General features: G+C 46.2%; 1 protein-coding gene across 1 annotated transcript in view; it reads left to right on the forward strand.

Annotated features, from left to right (window-relative positions):
• The first annotated feature begins 2,928 nt into the window (after positions 1-2,928).
• LOC311102243 (serine/threonine-protein kinase D2-like) overlaps positions 2,929-24,706 on the forward strand; it is a 45,893-nt gene continuing 24,115 nt past the window's right edge. Inside the window, exon 1 of the mRNA XM_084143506.1 lies at positions 2,929-3,757. Coding sequence (XP_083999632.1) covers positions 3,431-3,757 — 327 coding nt within the window. The 5' untranslated portion in view covers positions 2,929-3,430. The remainder of the gene's footprint in view (positions 3,758-24,706) is intronic.

Raw genomic sequence — 24,706 nt, forward strand, 5'->3', positions numbered from 1 at the left:
AAAAAAAAAAATCCTCAGCAATCTACACACAATATCCCATAATGATGAAGCCAAAACAGGTTTTTAGAAATTTTGGCAAATGTATGAATAAACCCCCCCCCCAGAAATACCTTACTTACATAAGTATTCAGACCCTTTGCTCTGATACTTGAAATTGAGTTCAGGTGTGTCCTGTTTTCATTTATAATTACATTTACATTTTAGGTCATTTAGCAGATGCTCTTATCCAGAGCGACTTACAGTTAGTGAATGCATACATGTTTTTTTTGTTGTTGATATATATTATTTTTTTTTCATACTGGCCCCCCGTGGGAAACGAACCCACATCCCTGCCGGCCAAACCCTCCCCTACCTTGGACGACGCTGGACCAATTGTGCGCCGCCCATGAGATGTTTCTACAACTTGATTGGAGTCCACCTGTGCTAAATTCAATTGATTGGACATGATTTGGAAAGGCACACACCTGTCTATATAAGGTCCCACAGGTGACAGTGCATGTCAGAGCAAAAACCAAGTCATGAGGTCGAAGGAGTTGTCTTTAGAGTTCCGAGACAGATTTGTATCGAGGCACAGATCTGGGGAAGGGTACCAAAACATTTCTGCAGCATTGAAGGTCCCCAAGAACTCTTCCTAGAGCTGGCCGCCCGGCCAAACTGAGCAATCGAGGGAGAAGGCCCTTGGTCAGGGAGGTAACCAAGGACCCGATGGTGACTCTTACAGAGCTCTAGAGTTTCTCTGTGGAGATGGGAGAACCTTCCAGAAGGACAACCATCTCTGCAGCACTCCACCAATCAGGCCTTTATGATAAAGTGGCCAGACGGAAGCCACTGCTCAGTAAAAGGCACATGACATCCCGCTTGGTTTGCCAAAAGGCACCTAAAGACTCTCAGACCATGAGAAACAAGATTATCTGGTCTGTTGAAACCAAGATTGAACTCTTTAGCCTGAATGCCAAGCATCTCGTCTGGAGGAAACCTGGCACCATCCCTAAGGTGAAACATGGTGGTGGCAGCATCATGCTGTGGGGATGTTTTTCAGCGGCAGGCACTGGGAGACTAGTCCAGATCGAGGCAAAGATGAATGTTGCAAAGTACAGAGAAATGCTTGATGAAAACCTGCTCCAGAGCGCTCAGGACCTCAGACTGGGGCGAAGGTTCGCATTCCAACAGGACAACGACCCTAAGCACATAGCCAAGACAACACAGGAGTGGCTTCGGGACAAGTCTCTGAATGTCCTTGAGTGGCCCAGCCAGAGCCCGGACTTGAACCCGATTGAACATCTTGTGTGTAGATTGATGAGGGTGAAAAAACAATTGAATCAATTTTAGAATAAGGCTATAACGTAACAAAATGTGGAAAAAGTCAAGGGGTTTGAATACTTTCCGAATGCACTGTATAATAGTCAAATCATAGTATAAATCATTACCTTGTTATTGAGTGCGTTGAGCATAATACGTCAACCCTGTTGCCCATAGCTCGACAGGCTAGAAATGTTTTAACTTTCCCCCTGTCACAAGGATATTTATCGCTGATTTAAGATGAAATCGTTAACCTTGTTACGGTCAACCCTGTTAAGGTCAATCATGTTACTTGCAAGTATTTATTTATTTATTTAAAACCTCCTGAGATTGGAAAGCATGTTTTTTTAATACGTTTATCCTGTGGTCTTTATGACAGAATAAACATTTGGTGAAATCAAATGTTTTTTTCCCACCAAGATACACTACCCAAAGGGGACTCATTTCATGGAACGACCCAATACAATCTTCTCTCACTCACCTGAATTTTGTCCAGACCAGGAATGCCTGAAGTACCCCTTTCTTCTAACCCAGTCATCACTAGTTCTACAACTAGACAGGTTTTACAGGTCTCTGGGATAAGACGCAACAGGACCCACAACAAGCAAGTGACCAAGGGATTGTTCATGAACAAGCCACATTAACATGACAATCTTGACACCCACCTGCTACCCATGCTCTGGAGAAGACAACCCAAACCTATCAAGCTCGCAGCACCCCTTCCTGAAGACTAGCAAGGTCAGTTTTATGAGTAATGTGATGAAGATCAAAACAGACCTTGGATCAGTCCAGACTTACGATTATGATGTCAGAGACTCCGAGGGATACATTTCCCTCTAGTGATCCTTAAAGGAGGTGCAACTCAGAACAATGATAGATAAGCATGTGCTTCTTACAGTAGGTTTATTGTGGTCACTTCTCTTATTGTGGTCACTTCTCTGATTTAAATTAGCATAATATGGCTAATATATTATCTATATCTAAATAATCGTTTTTTATAATAGGAAATTAGACGTTGAACAAAAATTAAACAAAGAGTACCTACCACAAGTTATAAAGTGAGTGAACTACCGAGAGTAATTTTTACAGCTCTGTTTTTACAGCATTTTTACAGCTCTGTTTTTACAGCATTTGTACAGCTCTGTTCTACTTCACTGAGTAGAATGGTAGTTGCACTGTAGGTGCGGTCCTACATTAGAATCAGAGAGAGACGTGCATGTTGTTGGCACTGCCAAGAGGGAGAGGAGAGAAAAAAAGCAAAGCCACAGAGAAAAGAGTGATAGTGTTTTAGAGAGAGAGAGAGAAGTATTTGAGCTGCAGTTCACCTCCGGCTAGAGTAAGAAGAGCCCAGCTGTTAGAGAAGGAGGAAAAAACAAGACAAGTTACACCAACATAAAACAGAGGGAGGAAAAAGAGCATGGGAGGAGACCAGGGAGAGGGAGGGACTGACATGGGCTTATGCAGAGCTCTCCTCCCCCATTTGCCGAGAGCTGTGTCAGTCATATCACTTCCTCCGTGGCTGTGGCAAGTTCAGAAAGGAGAGGGCAGGAGGGAGGGGGAGAGGGAGGTACTCTCATGGTCTTGCTTTTCTACAGAAAATAGTTAACTCGGCTGAAACTGAAACAGGACAAGACTTGTAAAAGAAAAGCCCCACCAGGCTGTCTCTCTCCTTCATTCTCTCAGTTTCCTGCTCAAGGAAGCCATTTTGTACAGGCTGGAGTCTAGGACAACTAACTTTTTTTTTTTTCTCCTTCCTCAGTGTTTCCTGTGAACATTTTGACTTTCTCATCTGCAGAACAACTTCTTCACCAGAGAAGGAGGAGCGGTGGAGGAGGAAGAGGAAAGGTAGGAGGGGAGAAGTTTTTCTCAGTCTGTCTCTCACGCTTGTCTTGCCGGTATAATGAAAGAAGAAGTGTGAGTGCAGATTACAAAAAGCAAGAGGTAGAGAAAGAAAGAAAGAAAGAAGAAGTGCTTCCTGGATAGAGATCTCCTCTTGACTCCTCTGGGAGAGGGGGTGGACACAGGACAGAGACTCCCTGTAGCAGTGTGTGTTTGTGTGTGGATCAGCGTGTCCACACCCTCACGGTCCTGCTCTCTGAGGGAGGTAGAGCGTGCGTGTGTATACCGAGGGATGGCCAACGCCAGCCCCTGCATGTCGTCGGGTCCCCTGTCCCAGGTCTTCTTCCACACAGGGGGCCCCTCTCCCCCAGGCTCCGTGGTGATGCAGCAGGGGACCCCCATGGCCGTGCCTCCCACCCCTACTCATGGTGGCTTCCCCCCTGTGGACCTGGGGGCTGGGCCGGGCCTTGGGGGGGCTGCCATGTCCCATGTGCCCCCCACCCCAGCTGGGGTCTCCTTCATCATCCAGATTGGGCTGACCAGAGAGTCAGTGCTGCTGCCCGAGACCGCTGACCTTGCCTACGTCAAACAGATTGCCTGCTCTATTGTCGACATCAAGGTGAGAGCACATGCTGTGTGTGTGTGCAGCCTGGCCTCAGAGCCATACGAAACATACTTGACGTATTTCTGAGCATCTCCAAGATGTATGATACCTACTAATGGTTTAGTTACTTTAGACAGAAACAAAAGTAGGGAGGTTGATCAGGGAGGGCGTAATCTGTGACCATCTAGCAATCCAAAGGTTGCTTGTTCGAGTCGCAATGTCACATATTTAAGTGCAGAATAATACCAATTGCCCTGAGGCCACGTTGGTGTGTGTGTGAGAGAATGTGTGTGTGTATTTTTCGTGTTTATCTGTTTAGTAATCGCGATTTTGGCAGTGAATGTGTCTCTCTCACACACACACACAGAGAGTACATCCAAGTGCTATGAAGTGATTTATATGATTTTGTCTTGAAGTAAGTTAATGTTCATGTAATGAACAGTTTGACATACAGGCAAACACAGTTACATCACTGTAACAGACATTGAGCTAATGTCACAAAACTGTGACGCCTACAAGACCACTCTAATTACTACAATTACCCCTGCTTGATTCTCCCATGTCTGAAAGATACCTTCCACAATATACATTCATAATCTAATTTATGAATCACATTTAAAACTGCTGATAATGTTTCATTTGATCTGGTTGTGCTCAGAGGGGCACATATATGCATCATATAGAAAGTCAAACAATTACTGAGTAATCCTCCATAGTGTTTTACCATACAGCCAGGTTCCACCTGGGCCATGCACATATACAGGGAAGAAGGCGGCCATTTTGCAGCAGCCAGCAGGAGAGCATAATCCTCAAGTCAGTGTCTGGAATGAGAGGCGTGGGTTTTTATCAGCCAATTAGACTGTTAGATTACCAGATTTCCAATGCCAGTCACTGGAGGTTGGCCAGCAGTAGCACTGGCAACTTTTCCAGGAAATGCTGTAGGAAAGATATCTCCCTCAGCCTCCACTACTGCTTTCCCTAATCTGTTACATTTACATTTTAGTCATTTAGCAGACGCTCTTATCCAGAGCGACTTACAGTTAGTGAGTGCATACATTATTTTTTTTCATACCCCAGTGGGAATCGAACCCGCAACCCTGGCGTTGCAAACGCCATGCTCTACCAACTGAGCTACATCCATGCCGGCCATTCCCTCCCCTACCCTAGACGACGCTGGGCCAATTGTGCGCCGCCCCATGGGTCTCCCGGTCACGGCCGGCTACGACAGAGCCTGGATTCGAACCAGGATCTCTAGTGGCACAGCTAGCACTGCGATGCAGTGCCTTAGACCACTGCGCCACCCGGGAGGTATTATTGTTGTGTGGAACAAAACCATATCCATGCCTGCCCTCATATCCTTGTGACAGTTTTATAAGTCCCTGTCAACTGTAGATTGTTATGGTAGGACTCTCCTTATCCCCCTTCAGAATACTCTACTGTACTGTTCATGTTTTGAGTTTTGATGTCACTTGCACGAGTACAGTGAAATGCCTTTCTTGCAAGCTCTAAACCCAATAATGCAGTCATCAATATCAATGTAGTGCTAAAAATAGGTAGAACAAAATCATATGAAAAATTCAGGAATAAGAAGAACAAGAGAAAGTATGAAGGTATATACTGGGTCAGTTCCAATACCATATTTACAATGTGCAGGGATACTGGAGTGATAGGTAGATGTGTATAGGGGTAAGGTGACTAGGCATCAGGATGTATGACAAACAGGGTAGCAGCAGCGTAAATGAAGATTGTATATGAGTGTGTGTGCTTGTATTTAGAGTCAGTATAAATGTGTGCGCATGTTATGTGTGTATTGGAGTGTCAGTGTGCGTGAGTGTGGGGATAGAAGCTGTTCAGGAGTCTGTTGGTGTCAGACTTGATGCACCGGTGCCGCTTGCCGTGCGGAACCAGACAGAACAGTCTATGGCTTGGGTGGCTGGAGTCTTTTAACGATTTTCCGGGCCTTCCTTTCACACCGCCTGATATAGAGGTTCTGGATGGCTGGGAGCTCGGCCCCAGTGATGGACTGGGCTGTCCGCACCACCCTCTGTAGCGCCATACCAGGCAGTGATGCAGCCAGTCAAGATGCTCTCAATGTTGCAGCTGTATAACCTTTTGAGGATTTGAGGGCCCATGCCAAACTTTTTCAACCTCCTGAGGGGGAATAGGCGCTGTCGTGCCTTCTTTACGCCTGCGCGCGTGTGTGGACCATTTTAAGTCCTTAGTGATTTGGACCAGAAGAACTTGAAGCTCTCAACCTGCTCCACTGCAGCCCCGTCGATGTGGATGGGGGTGTGCTCGCCCCCCCCCCCCCCCCCCCCTTTCCTGTAGTCCACGATCAGCTCCTTGGTCTTGCTGATGTTGAGGGAGAGGTTGTTGCTCCAGCACCACACTGCCAGGCCACTGACCTCCTCCCTATACGCTGTCTCATTGTTGCCGGTGATCAGGCCTACCATCGTTGTGTCGTCAGCAAACTTGATGGTGTTTGAGTCGTTTGTGGCCACGCAGTCATGGGTGAACCGGGGGCACAGGAGGGGACTAAGCACACACCCCTGTGGGGCCCCTGTGTTGAAGGTCAGTGTGGCGTAGGTGATGGTCGGCCCGTCAGGAAGTCCAGGATCCAGTTGCAGAGGGAGGTGTTCAGTCGCAGGGTCTTAAGCTTGGTAACGAGCTTGGAGGGGACAATGGTGTTGAACGCTGAGCTGTAGTCAATGAACAGCATTCTCACACAGGTATTCCTCTGATCTAGGTGGGTGAGGGCAGTGTGGAGTGCAATTGAGATTGCGTCGTCTATGGATCTGTTGGGGCGGTATGCAAATTGGAGTGGGTCACTTGCATGGCACTTGAAACGCCAGGGTTGTAGGTTCGATTCCCATAGGGGACCAATACGAACAAATATGAAAATGTATGCACTCAGTCGCTCTGGATAAGAGCGTTTGCTAAATGACTAAAATGTAAATGCTAAAAATGTCTAGGATGTCTGGGATGATGGAGTTGATGTGTACCATGACCGGCCTTTCAGAGCACGTCATCATTCCAGATTTAAGTGCTACAGGGCGGTAGTCGTTGTTGCATGAAGCCTTAGAGTTCTTGGGGACAGGAATGATGGTAGTCATCTTAAAACGTGGGGATTACAGACTGGGACAAGGAGAGGTTGAAAATTACCGTGAATATGCCTGCCAGCTGATCTGCGCATTCTCTGAGAATGCACCCTGGAATACCGTCCGTCCCCGCAGCCTTGTGAGCGTTGACCTGATTAAAGGCCTTACTCAAGACCTGATTCAAGTCAATTATGGCTGGAGTGCATGTGGGAAACTCCTTTCTCAACCACTCTTTGACACAATAACAGTTGTCAGGTTAAGTTCATAACTTGGGTTATAACTTTCTGCTCTAATGGTGAAACCACTGATGTTGTTAGTCAATTAGGACCAGATACCACTACCAAGCACCAGGCAGACCAACAATAGAGGAGCAATAGAGAACAAAATAGGAAAGCCCCCCCCCCCACTCGTGCCATGTCATGTCATACCTGGATCCTGGCCTATTGAGATGTGCCTTTTGTTAAGTAAATCTTGTGATACATTTGGTGAAAAGGAGACTGGAGAGCCACTTTAATGAACTCCAGCACCATAAAACCAGTCAGTCATGATGTGTGCAGTCAATCAGTCAGGCAGCCCCCCCTGCCCTTACGCATGGATGGCATGACAGGGGCTTTGTATTTAGGGGGATTTCAGGTTTGGCAGTGTGTGTGCGTGCGTGTGTGTGTGTCAGGAGTATGGGTGTTTTGGCACGGCTCTTCCATCATTCCCTTCAGCTCTCCTCTCCCGTCCATCCATCTCAGTCAGAAATGTTGAGTCACCACGGCCAGGCCAGGCTGCTCTCTCTCTGTTTATTTAACAGCCAGCCAGCCTCCCTGTGTTCCATTGACACGTTTTTCCATTCACTTCAGAGCCTATAGTATGGAGGAGCACACTCTCTTTCCCTGCCCCTGCCCCTGCCCCTGCTCCTAGTGGAATAGGAACAAATAAGACCTTAACACTAGGGCTGTGGCTGTCTGTTCAACCCTGAAACAGCAGAACACCTGATGGTTTATTCAGTGATTTGTGGACAGGCATCATTCCATTCCCTCCTCCTACTCTCATCTTCTCTCCTTCCTTCATTCCCCTTCTCCTCTTCTCAACACTGTTATTCTCTCTCCTCCTCCCTTCCTCTCCCTTATCCTCACCTCTCTCCCCTATCCGCTCCTCTCTCCCCTATCCTCTCCCCTATCCGCTCCTCACTCCCCTATCCTCGCCTCTCTCCCCTATCCTCACCTCTCTCCCCTATCCTCTCCTCTCTCCCCTATCCTCTCCTCTCTCCCCTATCGGCTCCTCTCTCCCCTATCCGCTCCTGTCTCCCCTATCGGCTCCTCTCTCCCCTATCGGCTCCTCTCTCCCCTATCGGCTCCTCTCTCCCCTATCGGCTCCGCTCTCCCCTATCGGCTCCTCTCTCCCCTATCCTCACATCTCTCCCCTATCCGCTCCTCACTCCCCTATCCTCACCTCTCTCCCCTATCCTCACCTCTCTCCCCTATCCTCACCTCTCTCCCCTATCCTCTCCTCTCTCCCCTATCCGCTCCTCTCTCCCCTATCCGCACCTCTCTCCCCTATCCGCTCCTCTCTTCTTCGCACATCTGTTCTTCCCTCTCCTCCTCCTCTCCCTTCCTCCCCACTCCTCCTCCCTATCCCCTCCTCTCTATCTTCTCTCCCCATCGCGCTCCCTGCTAACGGTAGCAAGCACGTCAGCTGCCCATTGTCTGAGGGATAAAGAGGAGGAAATGAGGCCTGTTTCCTCTTGGAGTCCACTCCGTCCGGGGGCGATCCACATCCTCCTCCTCCTCTTCCTCCTCATCCTTCCACCTCCATCCCCTCCCCTTGTCCGCCACGTTTTCCCCCAGGGCGCCTCCCCTTTCTCTGGGGTTAGTGGGAGAAGAGGTAGGACAATTGAGGTCTATAGAGCCTCCACTCCCCGTGTGTTGCTGAGGTTCATACAGTAGCTCTGACTCATAGAGATGACACCACTTCCCATTGGTCAGTTGCTAATATGGGGTTCCTCTATTTTGGTTGGACTTACTGTAAAGCCACAGGATCAAACGTTAAGTCACCATAAGACCATGACTGGATGGTTAGGCAAACCTACGGGACTATCTACAGTAAATATGTGTGTCGGGAATGTTGTACTGTATGCTAGAGACTTTAACGTTGTAAACAAGCACCAGTTGAAAAGTGGTGATTTGTGTGAATCCTGAAGCACGTCTCCTCATAGACCCATTCAGCCAACTACAGCACCATGTGGCTGTGAGCTTCATGTTGTCTCTTGTTCTGTCTGTCTTTCATCAGCTAGTCACTCTGCCAAGCTAGTTTCACTCTGCCAAGAGGTGTGTCTATTTAACTGATCCTTACCTCTCAGACCAATAACCTGTTTACTAATTGGACTTGTAATGAATGGTGTGTGTGTGTGTGTGTGAGAGAGAGACACTGGGGAGGGCCGACCTGTCGAGGCTTGACTGTGTCAGTTGAAGTGTTGTAGTATCACCATAGTTTCATCATGTCAGATGATTGTTGTAACAGGATTGTAATAACTGATGCCTGAACTTCGCACAGATCGTTGGCACTGAGGTTGGTATAGTTATTCACTAAGAAAACATTAACAAACCCACCCTTCATTGTTTTGCTGTAATTCCATTGGGCCAAGAGGTAGAGAAAATAGTCTTGCATGCTCTATCAGGATCACAGATTGCTGCTGTAAGTCAACCTTGTTTGCTTGCTATTTAGGTTTCAAAATACACTACATGGCCAAAAGTATGTGGACACGTTCTCGTCGAACATCTCATTCCAAAATCATGGGCATTAATATGGAGTTGGTCCCCCTTTTGCTGCTATAACAGCCTCCACTCTTATGGGAAGGCTTTCAACTACATGTTGGAACATTGCTGCGGGGACTTGCTTCCATTCAGCCACCAGCATTCGTGCGGTCGGGCACTGATGTTGGGCGATTAGGCCTGGCTCGCAGTCAGCGTTCCAATTCATCCTAAAGGTGTTCGGTGGGGTTGAGGTCAGGGCTCTGTGCAGGCCAGTCAAGTTCTTCCACACCGATCTCAACAAACAATTTCTGTATGGACCTCGCTTTGTGCACGGGGGCATTGTCATGCTGAAACAGGAAAGCGCCTTCCCCAAAGAAGGAAGTACAGAATCGTCTATAATGTCATTGTAGGCTGTAGCGTTAAGATTTCCCTTCACTGGAACTAAGGGGCCTAGCCCGAACCATGAAAAACATCCCCAGACCATTATTTATCCTCCACAAATACTTTACAGATGGCACTACGCATTGGGACAGGTAGCGTTCTCCTGGCATCTGCCAAATCCAGATTTGTCCGTTGGACTGCCAGATGGTGAAACGTGATTCATCATTCCAGAGAACGTGTTTCCACTGCTCCATAGTCTAATGGCGGCAAACTTTACACCACTCCAGCCGACGCTTGGCATTGCGCATGGTGATCTTAGGTTTGTGTGCGGCTGCTCGGCCATGGAAACCCATTTCATAATGCTTCTGATGAACAGTTATTGTGCTGACGCGCTTCAGCACTCGGCGGTCCCGTTCTGTGCTCTTTTGTGGCCTACCACTTCGTGGCTGAACTGTTGTTGCTGCTAGACGTTTCCACTTCACAATAACAGCACTTACAGTTGACTGGGGCAGCTCTAGTAGGGCAGAAATTTCAAGAACTGACTTGTTGGAAAGGTGGCATCCTATGACTGTGCCACATTGAAAGTCACTGAGCTCTTCAGTAAGGCCATTCTACTGCCAATGTTTGTCTATGGAGATTGCATGGCTGTGTGCTCGATTTTATACACCTGCCAGCAACGGGTGTGGCTGAAACAGCCAAATCCACTAACTTGAAGGGGTGTCCACATACTTCTGTATATATAGTGTATGTGTCTGTGATTCTCAGTCTAGCATGCAACAAGTGGCTACCCTCACTACTCCTTTATAGGCACTCTAGAGTGGCATCTGTACTGAACAAGAGTCTCACTGAGTGTTGTTAACCAGATTACCTCAGATAGAGAGGAATGGAGAGACCAAGAGAGAAGAAGAAAGAGTGAAAAAACATTACACTTAAGGGGACAAGAGAGAGAAAGACAGAGAGCGATAAAGGCAGAGAGCAATTGAAATGGGGAACTGTACACAGGAAGAGGTGTAGCGATTTGGACAGGTGGACCATATCTTCTCAAACACACACACATACAGTTGAAGTCAGAAGTTTACATACACCTTAGCCAAATACATTTAAACTCAGTTTTTCACAATTCCTGACATTTCATCCTAGTAAAAATTCCCTGTCTTAGGTCAGTTAGGATCACTACTTTTATTTTAAGAATGTGAAATGTCAGAATAATAGTAGAGAGAATTATTTCTTTCAGCTTTTATTTCTTTCATCACATTCCCAGTGGGTCAGAAGATTACATACACTCAATTAGTATTTGGTAGCATTGCCTATAAATTGTTTAACTTGGGTCAAACGTTTCGGTTAGCCTTCCACAAGCTTCCCACAATAAGTTGGATGAATTTTGGCCCATTCCTCCTGACAGAGCTGGTGTAACTGAGTCAGGTTTGTAGGCCTCCTTGCTTGCACACGCTTTTTCAGTTCTGCCGACAAATGTTCTATAGGATTGAGGTCAGGGCTTTGTGATGGCCACTCCAATACCTTGACTTTGTAGTCCTTAAGCTATTTTGCCACAACTTTGGAAGTATGCTTGGGGTCATTGTCCATTTGGAAGACCCATTTGTGACTGATGTCTTGAGATGTTGCTTCAATATATCCACATAATTTTCCTTCCTCATGATGCCATCTATTTTGTGAAGTGCACCAGTCCCTCCTGCAGCAAAGCACCCCCACAGCATGATGCTGCCACCCCAGTGCTTCACGGTTGGGATGGTGTTCTTCGGCTTGCAACCTGCCCCCTTTTTCCTCCAAACATAACGATGGTCATTATGGCCAAACAGTTCTATTTTTGTTTCATCAGACCAGAGGACATTTCTCCAAAAAGTAAGATCTTTGTCCCCATGTGCAGTTGCAAACCGTAGTCTGTCTTTTTTATGGCGGTTTTGGAGCAGTGGCTTCTTCCTTGCTGAGCGGCCTTTCAGGTAATGTTGACATAGGACTCGTTTTACTGTGGATATAGATACTTTTGTACCTGTTTCCTCCAGCATCTTCACAAGGTCCTTTGCTGTTGTTCTGGGATTGATTTGCACTTTTCGCACCAAAGTACGTTCATTTCTAGGAGACAGAACCCGTCTCCTTCCTGAGCGGTATGACGGCTGCGTCGTCCCATGGTGTTTATACTTGCGTACAATTGTTTGTACAGATGAACGTGGTACCTTCAGGCATTTGGAAATTGCTCCCAAGGATGAACCAGACTTGTGGAGGTCTACAATTATTTTTCTCAGGTCTTGGCTGATTTCTTTTGATTGTCCCATGATGTCAAGCAAAGAGGCACTGAGTTTGAAGGTAGGCCTTGAAATACATCCACAGGTACATCTCCAATTGACTCAAATTATGTCAATTAGCCTATCAGAAGCTTCTAAAGCCATGACATCATTTTCTGGAATTTTCCAACCTGTTTAAAGGCACAGTCAATTTAGTGTAACTTCACTAGAATTGTGATACATTGAATTATAAGTGAAATAATGGAAGAATTACTTGTCATGCACAAAGTAGATGTCCTAACCGACTTGCCAAAACTATAGTTTGTTAACAAGAAATTTGTGGAGTGGTTGAAAAACGAGTTTTAATGACTCCAACCTAAGTGTATGTAAACGTCTGACTTCTTCAACTTTAGCTGCAATTGAAAGTCCCTGGCCTGGCCATTGTTTCCATCCCCGTTCTGGAATGGGCAGTTTCTTTATCTGCCTCCCTGGAGGAGCTGGGCCTGGGAACGTGATCACACACACACAATCTCCTGTTTACCTCTGTCTCTGTTTTACACACACACACACCTGCATGTAGGCACACATGTATGCACACACACACACCCAGTGGTGGAAAAGGTACCCAAGTGTCGTACTTGAGTAAAAGTAAAGATACCTTAATATAAAATTACTCAAGTAAAAGTGAAAGTCACCAATAAAATACTACTTGAGTAAATGTCTAAAAGTATTTAGTTTTAAATATTGTTAAGTATCAAAAGTAAATATAATTGCTAAAATATACTTAAGTATCCAAAGTAAAAGTATAAATAGTTTCAAATTCCTTATATTAAGCAAACCAGATGGCACAATTTTCATGTTTTTATTAAATTACGGATAGCCAGGATCACATTCCAACACTCAGACATAATTTACAAACGAAGCATTTGTGTTTAGTAGGTCCGCCAGATCAGAGGCAGTAGGGATGACCAGGGATGTTCTCCTGATAAGTGTATGAATTTGACTATTTTCCTGTCCTGCTAAGCATTCAAAATGTAATGAGTACTTTTGGGTGTCAGTAAAAATGTATGTAGTAAAGAGTACATCATTTTCTTTAGGAATGTATTAAAGTAAAAGTTGTCAAAAATATAAATAGTAAAGTAAAGTACAGATACCGCAAAAAAATACTTTTTGACATGTACCAGCACACAGGTGTGATCATTCTACAGTGGTCCCTGCAGCATATGCTCAAACCGCTGTGATTAGAACTAAAATAATTTAGTAAAACACTTTCTAACAATCTATACAATTTATAGTAATCCGACTATGGGTATTCTGTGCACACCGCCATGTTTGTTTTTTCGCGTCAACCAAAGATAAGAAGAGGAGAAAAGATTAGTTTGGTCTGTTTATAGTATGCATGTTGAAGGGGGGGTGTCGTCTACCAACATTCACTTCCGGAAGTTTACTCGAAAGATGAGTGAACCATCCCTTCACCTCATTTTGTTATAACATCTTTGGTCTGACAGACGTTACGTAACACCCAGAATGCATTGTATGACGTCAACAAAAATGGCGCCACACATAGCTGGCAAATAGCTTAGCATTAGGTCATCATAATCAGTACAACTTTCAAAAAAGTATTTTACACACATCATATGTGTCCATTACAATCTATGCTAGAATCGGAATGCATGATTTGCCACTAGTTCTTGAAATGTTTTAAATAAAACAGTAAATACATTATGCGCCATACATACATATGGTATGCTACAGTAGAAACGACAACACGATATACAGAAAATAAGGCACTTAGTTTGGTAGGAATGCACGCATGTCCAAAGTTATTATTTGTAAGGAAAACAACAATGAAGGCAATGCGGGCGCCAGCCAGAAAATGTGCCAGGTGGGAAAAAGTTAGTGTAACGTTTGAGCAATGTCTTCATACTTGGTCTGGGGAAATGCTTGGGCTCTCCTTGAAGAGAGAAGTTTGTCTGGCTCAGTAAAGCCTCAAACATAAATTGTCCCCAACAGTGAAATGGGCTACTTCTATGTGAATTAAAGAGGAGGTGGAACACACCTCAATTCAAACGGTTGTCAGAAAATAATAGAAATTGCCAAGTTGAAACATAGCCTATACATAATTAGCAGGCAGCGTGCCTTGGTTTGAGGGCAGCGTGGGTTAACCGTCCTGTTGCGTAACAATCACATTTTGGAACAGTGAGTGCATTCTGATATCACACGCATAAAAAAACTCACGCTGGGGTGACCGTTAGAGAAATGGACAACGTTGTATTGTGTGGCTGAAAACAATCCTTTAGCATTCAATGCTATTGTGTTATTGTAGCTACATGACAACTGGGCCTAATTCAGGTCTGTCTGTCTGAGTGTATCGCATGTTCATTGGCTGACATCATCTGATTTGATACATTTGATCTTGTTCTAACCTATTTTGGTTGGTTGAGTGTGTGTGCATGCATGCATGTGTGTGTTTTGGGAGCCCTATATTGGTTACTAATACATACACTGGTTATCAGACCAAAGCCTTTTGATAGTGAATTAATTAGCTGAACCCAGGCAGGTTCACAGCACAGTGAGTCAGGAAAGCATTAGCATGGTCGCACAATGGTCTGAGCCGCCACACCTTTACCACACCACAGCTTTACTAAGCCACACACAACCAGCAGGCTTCTAGAGGAAATGGTGTCCCATATCAAAAAGACAGCTTCCGCCAATAATCAGCACAGCGCTCCCTTACCCAAAACCCTTACTCTTCCTTCGTTCTCTTCCCCACTCGTTCATTTGCATCATAGCAGAGCAGCTCAGAGCAGTGTTCCCTGGCGGGCATTATCAGGCACCGTACTCCTCCATTTGACTATTCAAAACACTGCTAATGACATTACATTTACGTCATTTAGCAGACGCTCTTATCCAGAGCGACTTACAAATTGGTGCATTCAACTTATGATAGCCAGTGGGACAACAACCTTTTAAAACTTTTTTTTTATGGGGGGTAGGGGGAGGGGAGGGGGGGTAGAAGAATAACTTTTATACTATTCCAGGTATTTCAAGTGTCTCCGGAAGGTGGTCATTGACTCCGCTGTCCTGGCGTCGTGGGGGAGCTTGTTCCATCATTGGGGTGCCAGAGCAGCGAATAGCTTTGACTGTGCTGAGCGGGCACTGTGCTTCCGTAGAGGTAGGGGGGCTAGCACGCCAGAGGTGGATGAACGTAGTGCCCTCATTTGGGTGTAGGGTCTGATCAGAGCCTGAAGGTAAGGAGGTACCGTTCCCTCACAGCTCCGTAGGCAAGCACCATGGTCTTGTAGTAGATGCGAGGAGTGTGCGGAGGAGCGGGGTGACTTGAGAGAACTTGTGAAGGTTGAACACCAGACGGGCTGCAGCGTTCTGGATAAGTTGTAGGGGTTTAATGGCACAGGCAGGGAGCAGAGCCAACAGCGAGTTAGAGTAATCCAGACGGGAGATGACAAGTGCCTGGATTAGGACCTGTGCCGCTTTCTGTGTAAGGTAGGGTCGTACTCTGCGAATGTTGTAGAGCATGAACCTGCAGGATCGGGTCACCGCTTTGATGTTAGCGGAGAACGACAGGGTGTTGTCCAAGGTCATGCCAAGGTTCTTTGCACTCTGGGAGGAGGACACAATGGAGTTGTCAACCGTGATGGCGAGATCATGGAACGGGCAGTCCTTCCCCGGGAGGAAGAGCAGCTCCGTCTTGCCGAGGTTCAGCTTGAGGTGGTGATCCGACATCCACACTGATATGTCTGCCAGACATGCAGAGATGCGATTCGCCACCTGGTTATCAGAAGGGGGAAAGGAGAAAATTAATTGTGTGTCGTCTGCGTAGCAATGATAGGAGAGACCATGTGAGGATATGACAGAGCCAAGTGACTTGGTGTATAGAGAGAATAGGAGAGGGCCTAGAACTGAGCCCTGGGGGACACCAGTGGTGAGTGCACGTGGTGCGGAGACAGATTCTCGCTACGCCACCTGGTACGAGCGACCTGTCAGGTAGGACACAATCCAAGAGTGAGCAGCGCCGGAGATGCCCAACTCGGAGAGGGTGGAAAGGAGGATCTAATGGTTCACAGTATCAAAGGCAGCAGATAGGTCTAGAAGGATAAGAGCAGAGGAGAGAGAGTTAGCTTTAGCAGTGCGGAGAGCCTCCGTGACACAGAGAAGAGCAGTCTCAGTTGAATGACCAGTCTTGAAACCTGACTGGTTTGGATCAAGAAGGTCATTATGAGAGCGATAGAAGGAGAGTTGGCTAGAGACGGCACACTCAAGAGTTTTGGAGAGAAAAGAAAGAAGGGATACTGGTCTGTAGTTGTTGACATCGGAGGGATCGAGTGTAGGTTTTTTGAGGAGGGGTGCAACTCTCGGTCTCTTGAAGACAGAAGGGACATGGCCAGCGGTCAAGGATGAGTTGATGAGCGAGGTGAGGTAAGGGAGAAGGTCTCCGGAAATGGTCTGGAGAAGAGAGGAGGGGATAGGGTCAAGCGGGCAGGTTGTTGGGCGGCCGGCCGTCACAAGTCGCAAGATTTCATCTGGAGAGAGAGGGGAGAAAGAAGTCAAAGCATAGGGTAGGGCAGTGTGAGCAGGACCAGCTGTGTCATTTGATTTAATAAATGAGGATCGGATGTCATCAACCTTATTTTCAAAATGGTTGACGAAGTCATCCACAGAGAGGGAGGAGGGAGGGGGAGGAGGAGGATTCAGCAGGGAGGAGAAGGTGTCAAATAGCTTCCTAGGGTTAGAGGCAGAGGCTTGAAATTTAGAGTGGTAGAAAGTGGCTTTAGCAGCAGAAACAGATGAAGATAATGTAGAGAGGAGGGAGTGAAAAGATGACAGGTCCGCAGGGAGTCTAGTTTTCCTCCATTTCTGCTCGGCTGCCCGGAGCCCTGTTCTGTGAGCTCGTAATGAGTCGTCAAGCCACGGAGCAGGAGGGGAGGACCGAGCCGGCCGGGAGGATAGGGGACATAGAGAGTCAAAAGATGCAGAAAGGGAGGAGAGGAGGGTTGAGGAGGCAGAATCGGGAGATCGGAGGGAGAAGGATTTAGCAGAGGGAAGAGATGATAGGATGGAAGAGGAGAAAGAGAGAGCGAAGGTTGCGACGGCACATTACCATCTGAGTAGGGGCAGAGTGAGTAGTGTTGGAGGAGAGCGAGAGAGAAAAGGATACAAAGTAGTGGTCGGAGACTTGGAGGGGAGTTGCAGTGAGATTAGTAGAAGAACGGCATCTAGTAAAGATGAGGTCAAGCGTATTGCCTGCCTTGTGAGTAGGGGGGGACGGTGAGAGGGTGAGGTCAAAAGAGGAAAGGAGTGGAAAGAAGGAGGCAGAGAGAAATTAGTCAAAGGCAGACGTAGGGAGGTTAAAGTCACCCAGAACTGTGAGGGGTGAGCCATCCTCAGGAAAGGAACTTATCAAGGCGTCAAGCTCATTGATGACCTCTCCAAGGGAACCTAGAGGGTGATAAATGATAAGGATGTTAAGCTTGAATGGGCTAGTGACTGTGACAGCATGGAATTCAAATGAGGAGATAGACAGATGGGTCAGGGGAAAAAGAGTGAATGTCCACTTGGGAGAGATGAGGATTCCTGTGCCACCGCCACGCTGACCAGATGCTCTCGGGTATGCGAGAACACATGATCAGACGAGGAAAGAGCAGTAGGAGTAGCAGTGTTTTCTGTGGTAATCCATGTTTCCGTCAGCGCCAAGAAGTCAAGGGACTGGAGGGTAGCATAGGCTGAGATGAACTCTGCCTTGTTGGCTGCAGAACGGCAGTTCCAGAGGCTGCCGGAGACCTGGAACTCCACGTGGGTCGTGCGCGCAGGGACCACCAGATTAGAGTGGCAGCAGCCACGCGGTGTGAAGCGTTTGTATGGCCTGTGCAGAGAGGAGAGAACAGGGATAGACAGACACATAGTTGACAGGCTACAGAAAAGGCTACAATAATGCAAAGGAGATCGGAATGAAATTGACTAAACATCTTGGAAAGCGAGAGAGCGGGGCCTCCCTCACTTATGTTTCACTGAAACACTCAAATATAACTCTCCCAACTTCCACTTTAGACATAATTGTTGTAAACTACAGCGGTTCAATGTTTTCTAGGAATAGACTCTAACTTAGTTTATTCAGCTAGCTAACTTGGTACAGTATTCTTCTGTGAAAACTCTGTAGCTCAGCTGGTAGAGCACGGCGCTTGTAACGTCAAGGTAGTGGGTTCGAACCCCGGGACCACCCATACACAAAAAAATGTATGCACGCATGACTGTAAGTCGCTTTGGATAAAAGCGTCTGCTAAATGGCATATTATTATTATTATTATTATTATTATTATTATTATAAAACCACCCAGGGCACCGTATCCTATGATGCCATAGGCATGTCCACATATCAACGAGAGGAGGGGGAGACGGAGAGGGAGAGAGCGAGAGATAGGATGAGAGAGAGAGAGAGAGCGAGAGAGAAATGGGTATCGACGGAGATTGACAGAGATTTAGAAAGAGGGAGAGAGAAGGAGAGAGAGAAAGAGAGAGAGAAAATGACATTTACAGAGATTGAGAAAGAGAGATGGGAAGCAAGGTTCAGGCCATACGCTGATAGAATCAAGGGGAATGCTGTGGTTTTGTATACAGTTTGAAGCCACAGTTCTATAGAGTTGGGCAATCCAGTTATTTTAAACATGATGAAAGTGGACTTGATATTTTTGAAAATCACTCAGTCTAGTTAGTAACAACCTTTTCAGTGTTTTTCTACATAAGGCGTCAAGGCTATACAGTAGGTCAATACTTACTGTAACTGTAGAGCCCTGCATTCCAGATCACTCTGAGACCTTATGATACTAATCCAATGACTAGCTCTGCTAAAAACCCGTTTTGTACCGTAACCCAATTTTAAGCAGCAGCAGATGCATTTGGTGGCATGTTACTATGCAAAACCCTCCCAGCTGGTCCGGCAGGCAGGCAGGCAGGCAGGCAGGCAGGCAGGCAGGCAGGAAAATTCCTCTCATTTCAGGGCAACAGACGGAACACACAGGGCTCTTTGAGAGCAGGGAGAGCTCTGTAGATCAAGGGCAGCCAGACATGTACCCTTCTATCTCTTCAGACAACAACACTAACTCACGTAAATGCAAGGACACCCTCACCCAGTTGGTAGACATTCAAACCTGAGGAAGGGGCTCCTAAAGGTGCACTATTCAGAAATCGCTCTGCCATTTCCTGGTTGCTCAAATTCAAATAGCTCGCCTAATTTCTGTTTAGTGACAAAACAAGCAAGTATAGATCAGAGAATCGTTGTACCATCTAAACCGCTGCAAAATACAGTACATGGCCATAAGTATGTGGACAGTATGTGCTCGTCGAACATCTCATTCCAAAATCATGGGCATTATTATGGTGTTGCGCTTTGCGCACGGGGGCATTGTCATGCTAAAACAGGAAAGGACGTTCCCCAAACTGTTGCCACAAAGTTGGAAGCAGAGAATCGTCTAGAATGTCATTGTATGCTGTAACATTACGATTTCCCTTCACTGGAACTAAGGGGCCTAGCCCGAACCATGAAAAACAGCCCCAGACCATTATTCCTCCTCCACCAAACTTTACAGTTGGCACTACGCATTAGGGCAGGTAGCGTTCTCCTGGCATCCGCCAAACCCAGATGGTGAAGCGTGATTCATCGCGTTTCCACTGCTCCAGAATCCAATGGCGACGAGCTTTACACCACTACAGCTGATGCTTGGCATTGCGAATGGTGATCTTAGGCTTCTGTGTTGCTGCTCGGCCATGGAAACCCATTTCATGAAGCTCCCGATGAACAGTTCTTGTGCTGAGGTTGCTTCCAGAGGCAGTTTGGAACTCAGTAGTTAGTGTTGCAACCAAGGACAGATGATTTTTACGTGCCACTCGCTTCAGCACTCAGCGGTCCCGTTCTGTGAGCTTGTGTGGCCTACCACTTCGTGGCTGAGTCGTTGTTGCTCCTAGACGTTTCCACTTGACAATAACAGGACTTACAGTTGACCTGGGCAGCTCTAGCAGGGCAGAAATTTGACGAATTGACTTGTTGGAAAGGTGGCATCCTATGGCGGTGTCACGTTGAAAGTCACTGAGCTCTTCAGTAAGGCCATTCTACTGCAAATGTTTGTCTATGGAGATTGCATGGCGGTGTGCTCGATTTTATACACCTGTCAGCCGTGGGTGTGGCTGAAATAGCCGAATCCACTAATTTGAAGGGGTGTCCACATACTTTTGTGTGTATATATAGTGTATATTTTCCATAACCAAAAATATTGTATTTTCAGCTGTTTGAAGCTGGTGTACAAAAGCAAAAAGGAAAAGACGCAAAGAACGGGAAGCATAGAAAAAGCGCACATAGAACAGATCTACTGCTTTTTAGACTTGCTTTCAATGAGAATGACAGATCTATAACTCACATTATTTTATATGAATTTGGTCAGTTCTCCCATATTGCAGCTTTAACTTATATGTGTCTATTTAGAGAGGCTGCCTGGATGATGTTCTTTGGTGCTTTCCAGGAAAAGCAGTGAATGCTCTGGAGGGTCTGAGGGCCTTTTTTTTTTAATAAGGTCACAGATGGCAGCAGTGGTTACCAGGGACAGCAGCGGATACTCAGAGGATTGTGGGTCATGCTTAACGGGTGTGTCTGTGCTGGTCCACGATGTGTGGTGGAGCCCTACACACACACACACACACACACACACACACTCTACCGCACTAGGGGAACCTGAGGTTATAGAAGCATTTAGTAAATACACAAACACTGGCACTGCGGTGACTTTCATAATAGAGGAAGTAGTGACACAGACGTCAGCAGGGATGGGTGGATGATGAGTTAAAAGAAACAGGTGATAAAGAGGGAATATTATGATAAATTGATTACATGAGAGAAATATATAGCTGTGTCATATGGGTCTTCAAAGCTCTTGGTCTTGTTCTCTGGGCTCACAGTGAAAAGCTGTTGAACCGTGGCTGACAAACGTGATTTATCCCAACTAGTGGTTTCACAATTATATGGGTTTTCTAATATGCTACTTTGATTTTATTAGAGCCGTTGTGTGTGGTTTGAGTAAGAATCACAGGAAGTACAGGAATCTCAAACATCAATTCTACAGAAGTTGGTACGTAGTTTCATATCCACATTATAATCCAACATGAAGTAATACCAAAATGGCCGCCATATGACAAGAAGGGTTTAGTGTAAGAGTTAGGGTTGGTGTTTTAGTAATGGGCCGTGTTAGGTAAGCCTGACGACAATGGGTCAGTGTGAGGGCTGGCTGGGTGGGGTCGCCCTGGTCCTCCTGGGGCTGAGCCTGCGGGGGAAAAAGGACTGCCAGGCTGGCTGGGGGAAAGGATAGGGGTGGGAGGGCAGGAGAGGAGCTAGGCTACAGTGCTACCTCAGTAGGTAAACAAATTACATTAGGGCTGAGGAGAGGACTCTGGCAGTGGAAAGACAGAGTGGAGAGAAAATGGGAGAGAGAAGCGGGAGGTTAGGGAGAGAGAAAGCGATGAAGTCAGAATGAAATGATTTGTTTCTAGTATTATGCTGGGGGCATCTCTAGAAGGGAACGCTGAGGTCCCTTGTAAAAATGTAAAGCCAAACTCTTTGTAGAGTGGAGTTCCTTGAGAGCAGAGCGCTCACATTAGTCATGTGACTGGAGCTTCAGCACTAGCCTGCAACTCTCTCCTCTCTCTCGCTCTCTCTCTCTTTCCCTCCTCTTTCTTTCTAAGCAGTGAAAACCCCTCCGTCCTGACCTCATAATGGGAATGAGGGATAAAAACTAGAACGGGTTATGGGAGGAACAAAAGGAAAGGGAGGAAAAGAGAGGGAGGAGGTGGAGACTACATCAAGGAAAAGGGAATGACTCACAGCCCAGTAATGTGTCCAGTGTGGCTCCCACCGTGGATGGGGAGGGACGTGTGTGTGTGTGACCGACCATGCGCTCCCAGCACGCATTGGGAATGTTTAGCAAATACATGTTGTGCAGTGTTCTTTTGAGATCTCTTTGGAGAGTCCCATCTATAACACCCGGCCTGCTGAGTGGTGGGGGGATGGAGGGAGGAGGAGAAGGAGGCGTTTGTAGGGGAAAAGAAGAGGGGAGGTAAACAACTAGCTCAAACATAACTTATCACTCTCTCTGTCTCTATCTTCTTTACATTTTGTCCATCTTAATCCCTCTATCGCCTCCTCATCCATCTCTTTTCCTGCTCTACAGATGTAGGATCTTCATTTGATCACCCTGTTGTTGCACAGCAGGAAATGTAAACTTGTAGTGTATTCAAGGTTTAAAAAGGCTTCTAAAGTTTGTAATTTCCACTTTAAAATGTCAGACTTGATTTGACCTAACTAAAAATGTATCAACCCCTACAAAAATCTCCATGAATTATAATCCACACAATAATTCACATTTCCTGTTGCTGCAGGATTATTTTCCTGCTGTGAGAAACTGGTCAAATTAAGATCCTACATCTGTTTGTTTCGTACACCTGTTCCCCTCTCATATCCCTGACTCCTTTACTTTTTCTCTTTTTCTTTCAGGTCTTGCTCTCCATTGCCCTCTTTTCCTCTCCTTCCTTTTCTTGTGAATAAAGAAAGCTGTGCTCAGTTCTGAGTGTGTAGAGCGAGGCCCAGGGGATCAGGGCCAGGTTCCTATCAGCTTACCTGGCCAGCCAGGCAGAGGGAGAGACAAAGGGAGAGGCAGGCCCACAAAAGCCCTGTTCAGTGCAGCCATGCGCAGCACCTTTATCCCCAGGTCCCCCCTCCCCAGTCTGGACACGGCTCTCATGTTACCTCCCCCAGAGTAGAATGAGACGCTTTGTCTCTGAGCCCCCACCCGAGACCAGCCCCCTCTAACACATAACACACTGATCCCACCAAACAAACTTAAATACAGGCGCACCCACACGTGGAAATGAACATAGCCCTTGCTTATAGCATATAAGCTATCCCTCTCTCCTATGCATAACCCTCCAGTTTCATAAGAGACACCTCACAGGACTGGGCTGCTAGAAAAACAACCACCAGGTGTTTCTGTGTACTATGCTAGCTAGGTGTACAGTCGTGGTCAAAAGTTTTGAGAATGACACAAATATTAATTTTCACAATGTCTGCTGCCTCAGTTTTTATGATGGCAATTTGCATATACTCCAGAATGTTATGAAGCGTGATCAGATGAATTGCAATTAATTGCAAAGTCCCTCTTTGCCATGAAAATGAACTTAATCCCCCAAAAACATTTCCACTGCATTTCAGCCCTGCCACAAAAGGACCAGCTGGCATCATGTCAGTGATTCTCTCGTTAACACAGGTGAGAGTGTTGACGAGGACAAGGCTGGAGATCACTCTGTCATGCTGATTGAGTTAGAATAACAGACTGGAAGCTTTAAAAGGAGGGTGGTGCTTGAAATCATTGTTCTTCCTCTATTAACCATGGTTACCTGCAAGGAAACACGTGCCGTCATTATTGCTTTGCACAAAAAGGGCTTCACAGGCAAGGATATTGCTGCTAGTAAGAGTGCACCTAAATCAACCATTTATCGGATCATCAAGAACTTCAAGGAGAGAGGTTATATTATTGTGAAGAAGGCTTCAGGGTGCCCAAGAAAGTCCAGAAAGTGCCAGGACCGTCTCCTAAAGTTGAGGGGAGCTCATTTTGTAAGTGGGTTGCTATCTTGGTCCATTGTTGAATGAGTAGGCCTATTCACTTAGGCTTGCCACTTTCTGTTGTCAAGAGGAAGTATCTGTATCTGGACTTTGCCCTGTGGTATACTGCAGCAAAAAGGATTCCAGCTTGGGCTCTTCTAGTTTGTTTAGAATATGTAATATAGCCCTGGATCAAGATAGCAGGCTGATTGGGGCCATATCCTGGCCCTGCTGGTAAAGATTGGCACTATTGGCACTAGATGTGGGCATATCTGTATTTGCGCTCTAGTGTGTATGTGTGTGTGTTTGTGCATATCTGTGTTTTCGCACTTGTGTTTGTGTGTGTCATCAGTGTTTCCACTCCTCTGGTTTACAGAGCGTGTTCTGGTATGCAGCAGCCATGTCAGGAATGTAAACCTGTGTGCCTTTCCATGCCCTACACTCCATGACGAAGTTCAGACAGATCACTGCCTCATACTTCCTTCCACCGCTAACCACGAGTCAGTGGAAAAAGGCGCGTTCGCTGAACAAGAACACACATAAATAGCAGTAGGCTAAATTAGCTGCATTAGCTAATTCAGTGAAAGGTAAACAAATAGCTCTCGCTCTGCTGCTTCTCCTTAATTTTTGAAGAAATTAATTAGTTCAAAACTGTTCAATTATTGTCTTTCTCTCTCTTTGAGTCAAGTACGCACCACACATTATGCACTGCAGTGCTAGCTAGCTGTAGCTTATGCTTTCAGGACTAGATTCATTCTCTGATCCTTTGATTGGATGGACAATATGTCAGCTCATACTGCAGGAGCTCTGATAGGTTGGAGGATGTCCTCCGGAAATCATCATAATTATTT

Source organism: Coregonus lavaretus (genome assembly GCF_964263955.1).
Source record: "Coregonus lavaretus genome assembly, chromosome: 26".
Taxonomy (NCBI): Eukaryota; Metazoa; Chordata; class Actinopteri; order Salmoniformes; family Salmonidae; genus Coregonus; species Coregonus lavaretus.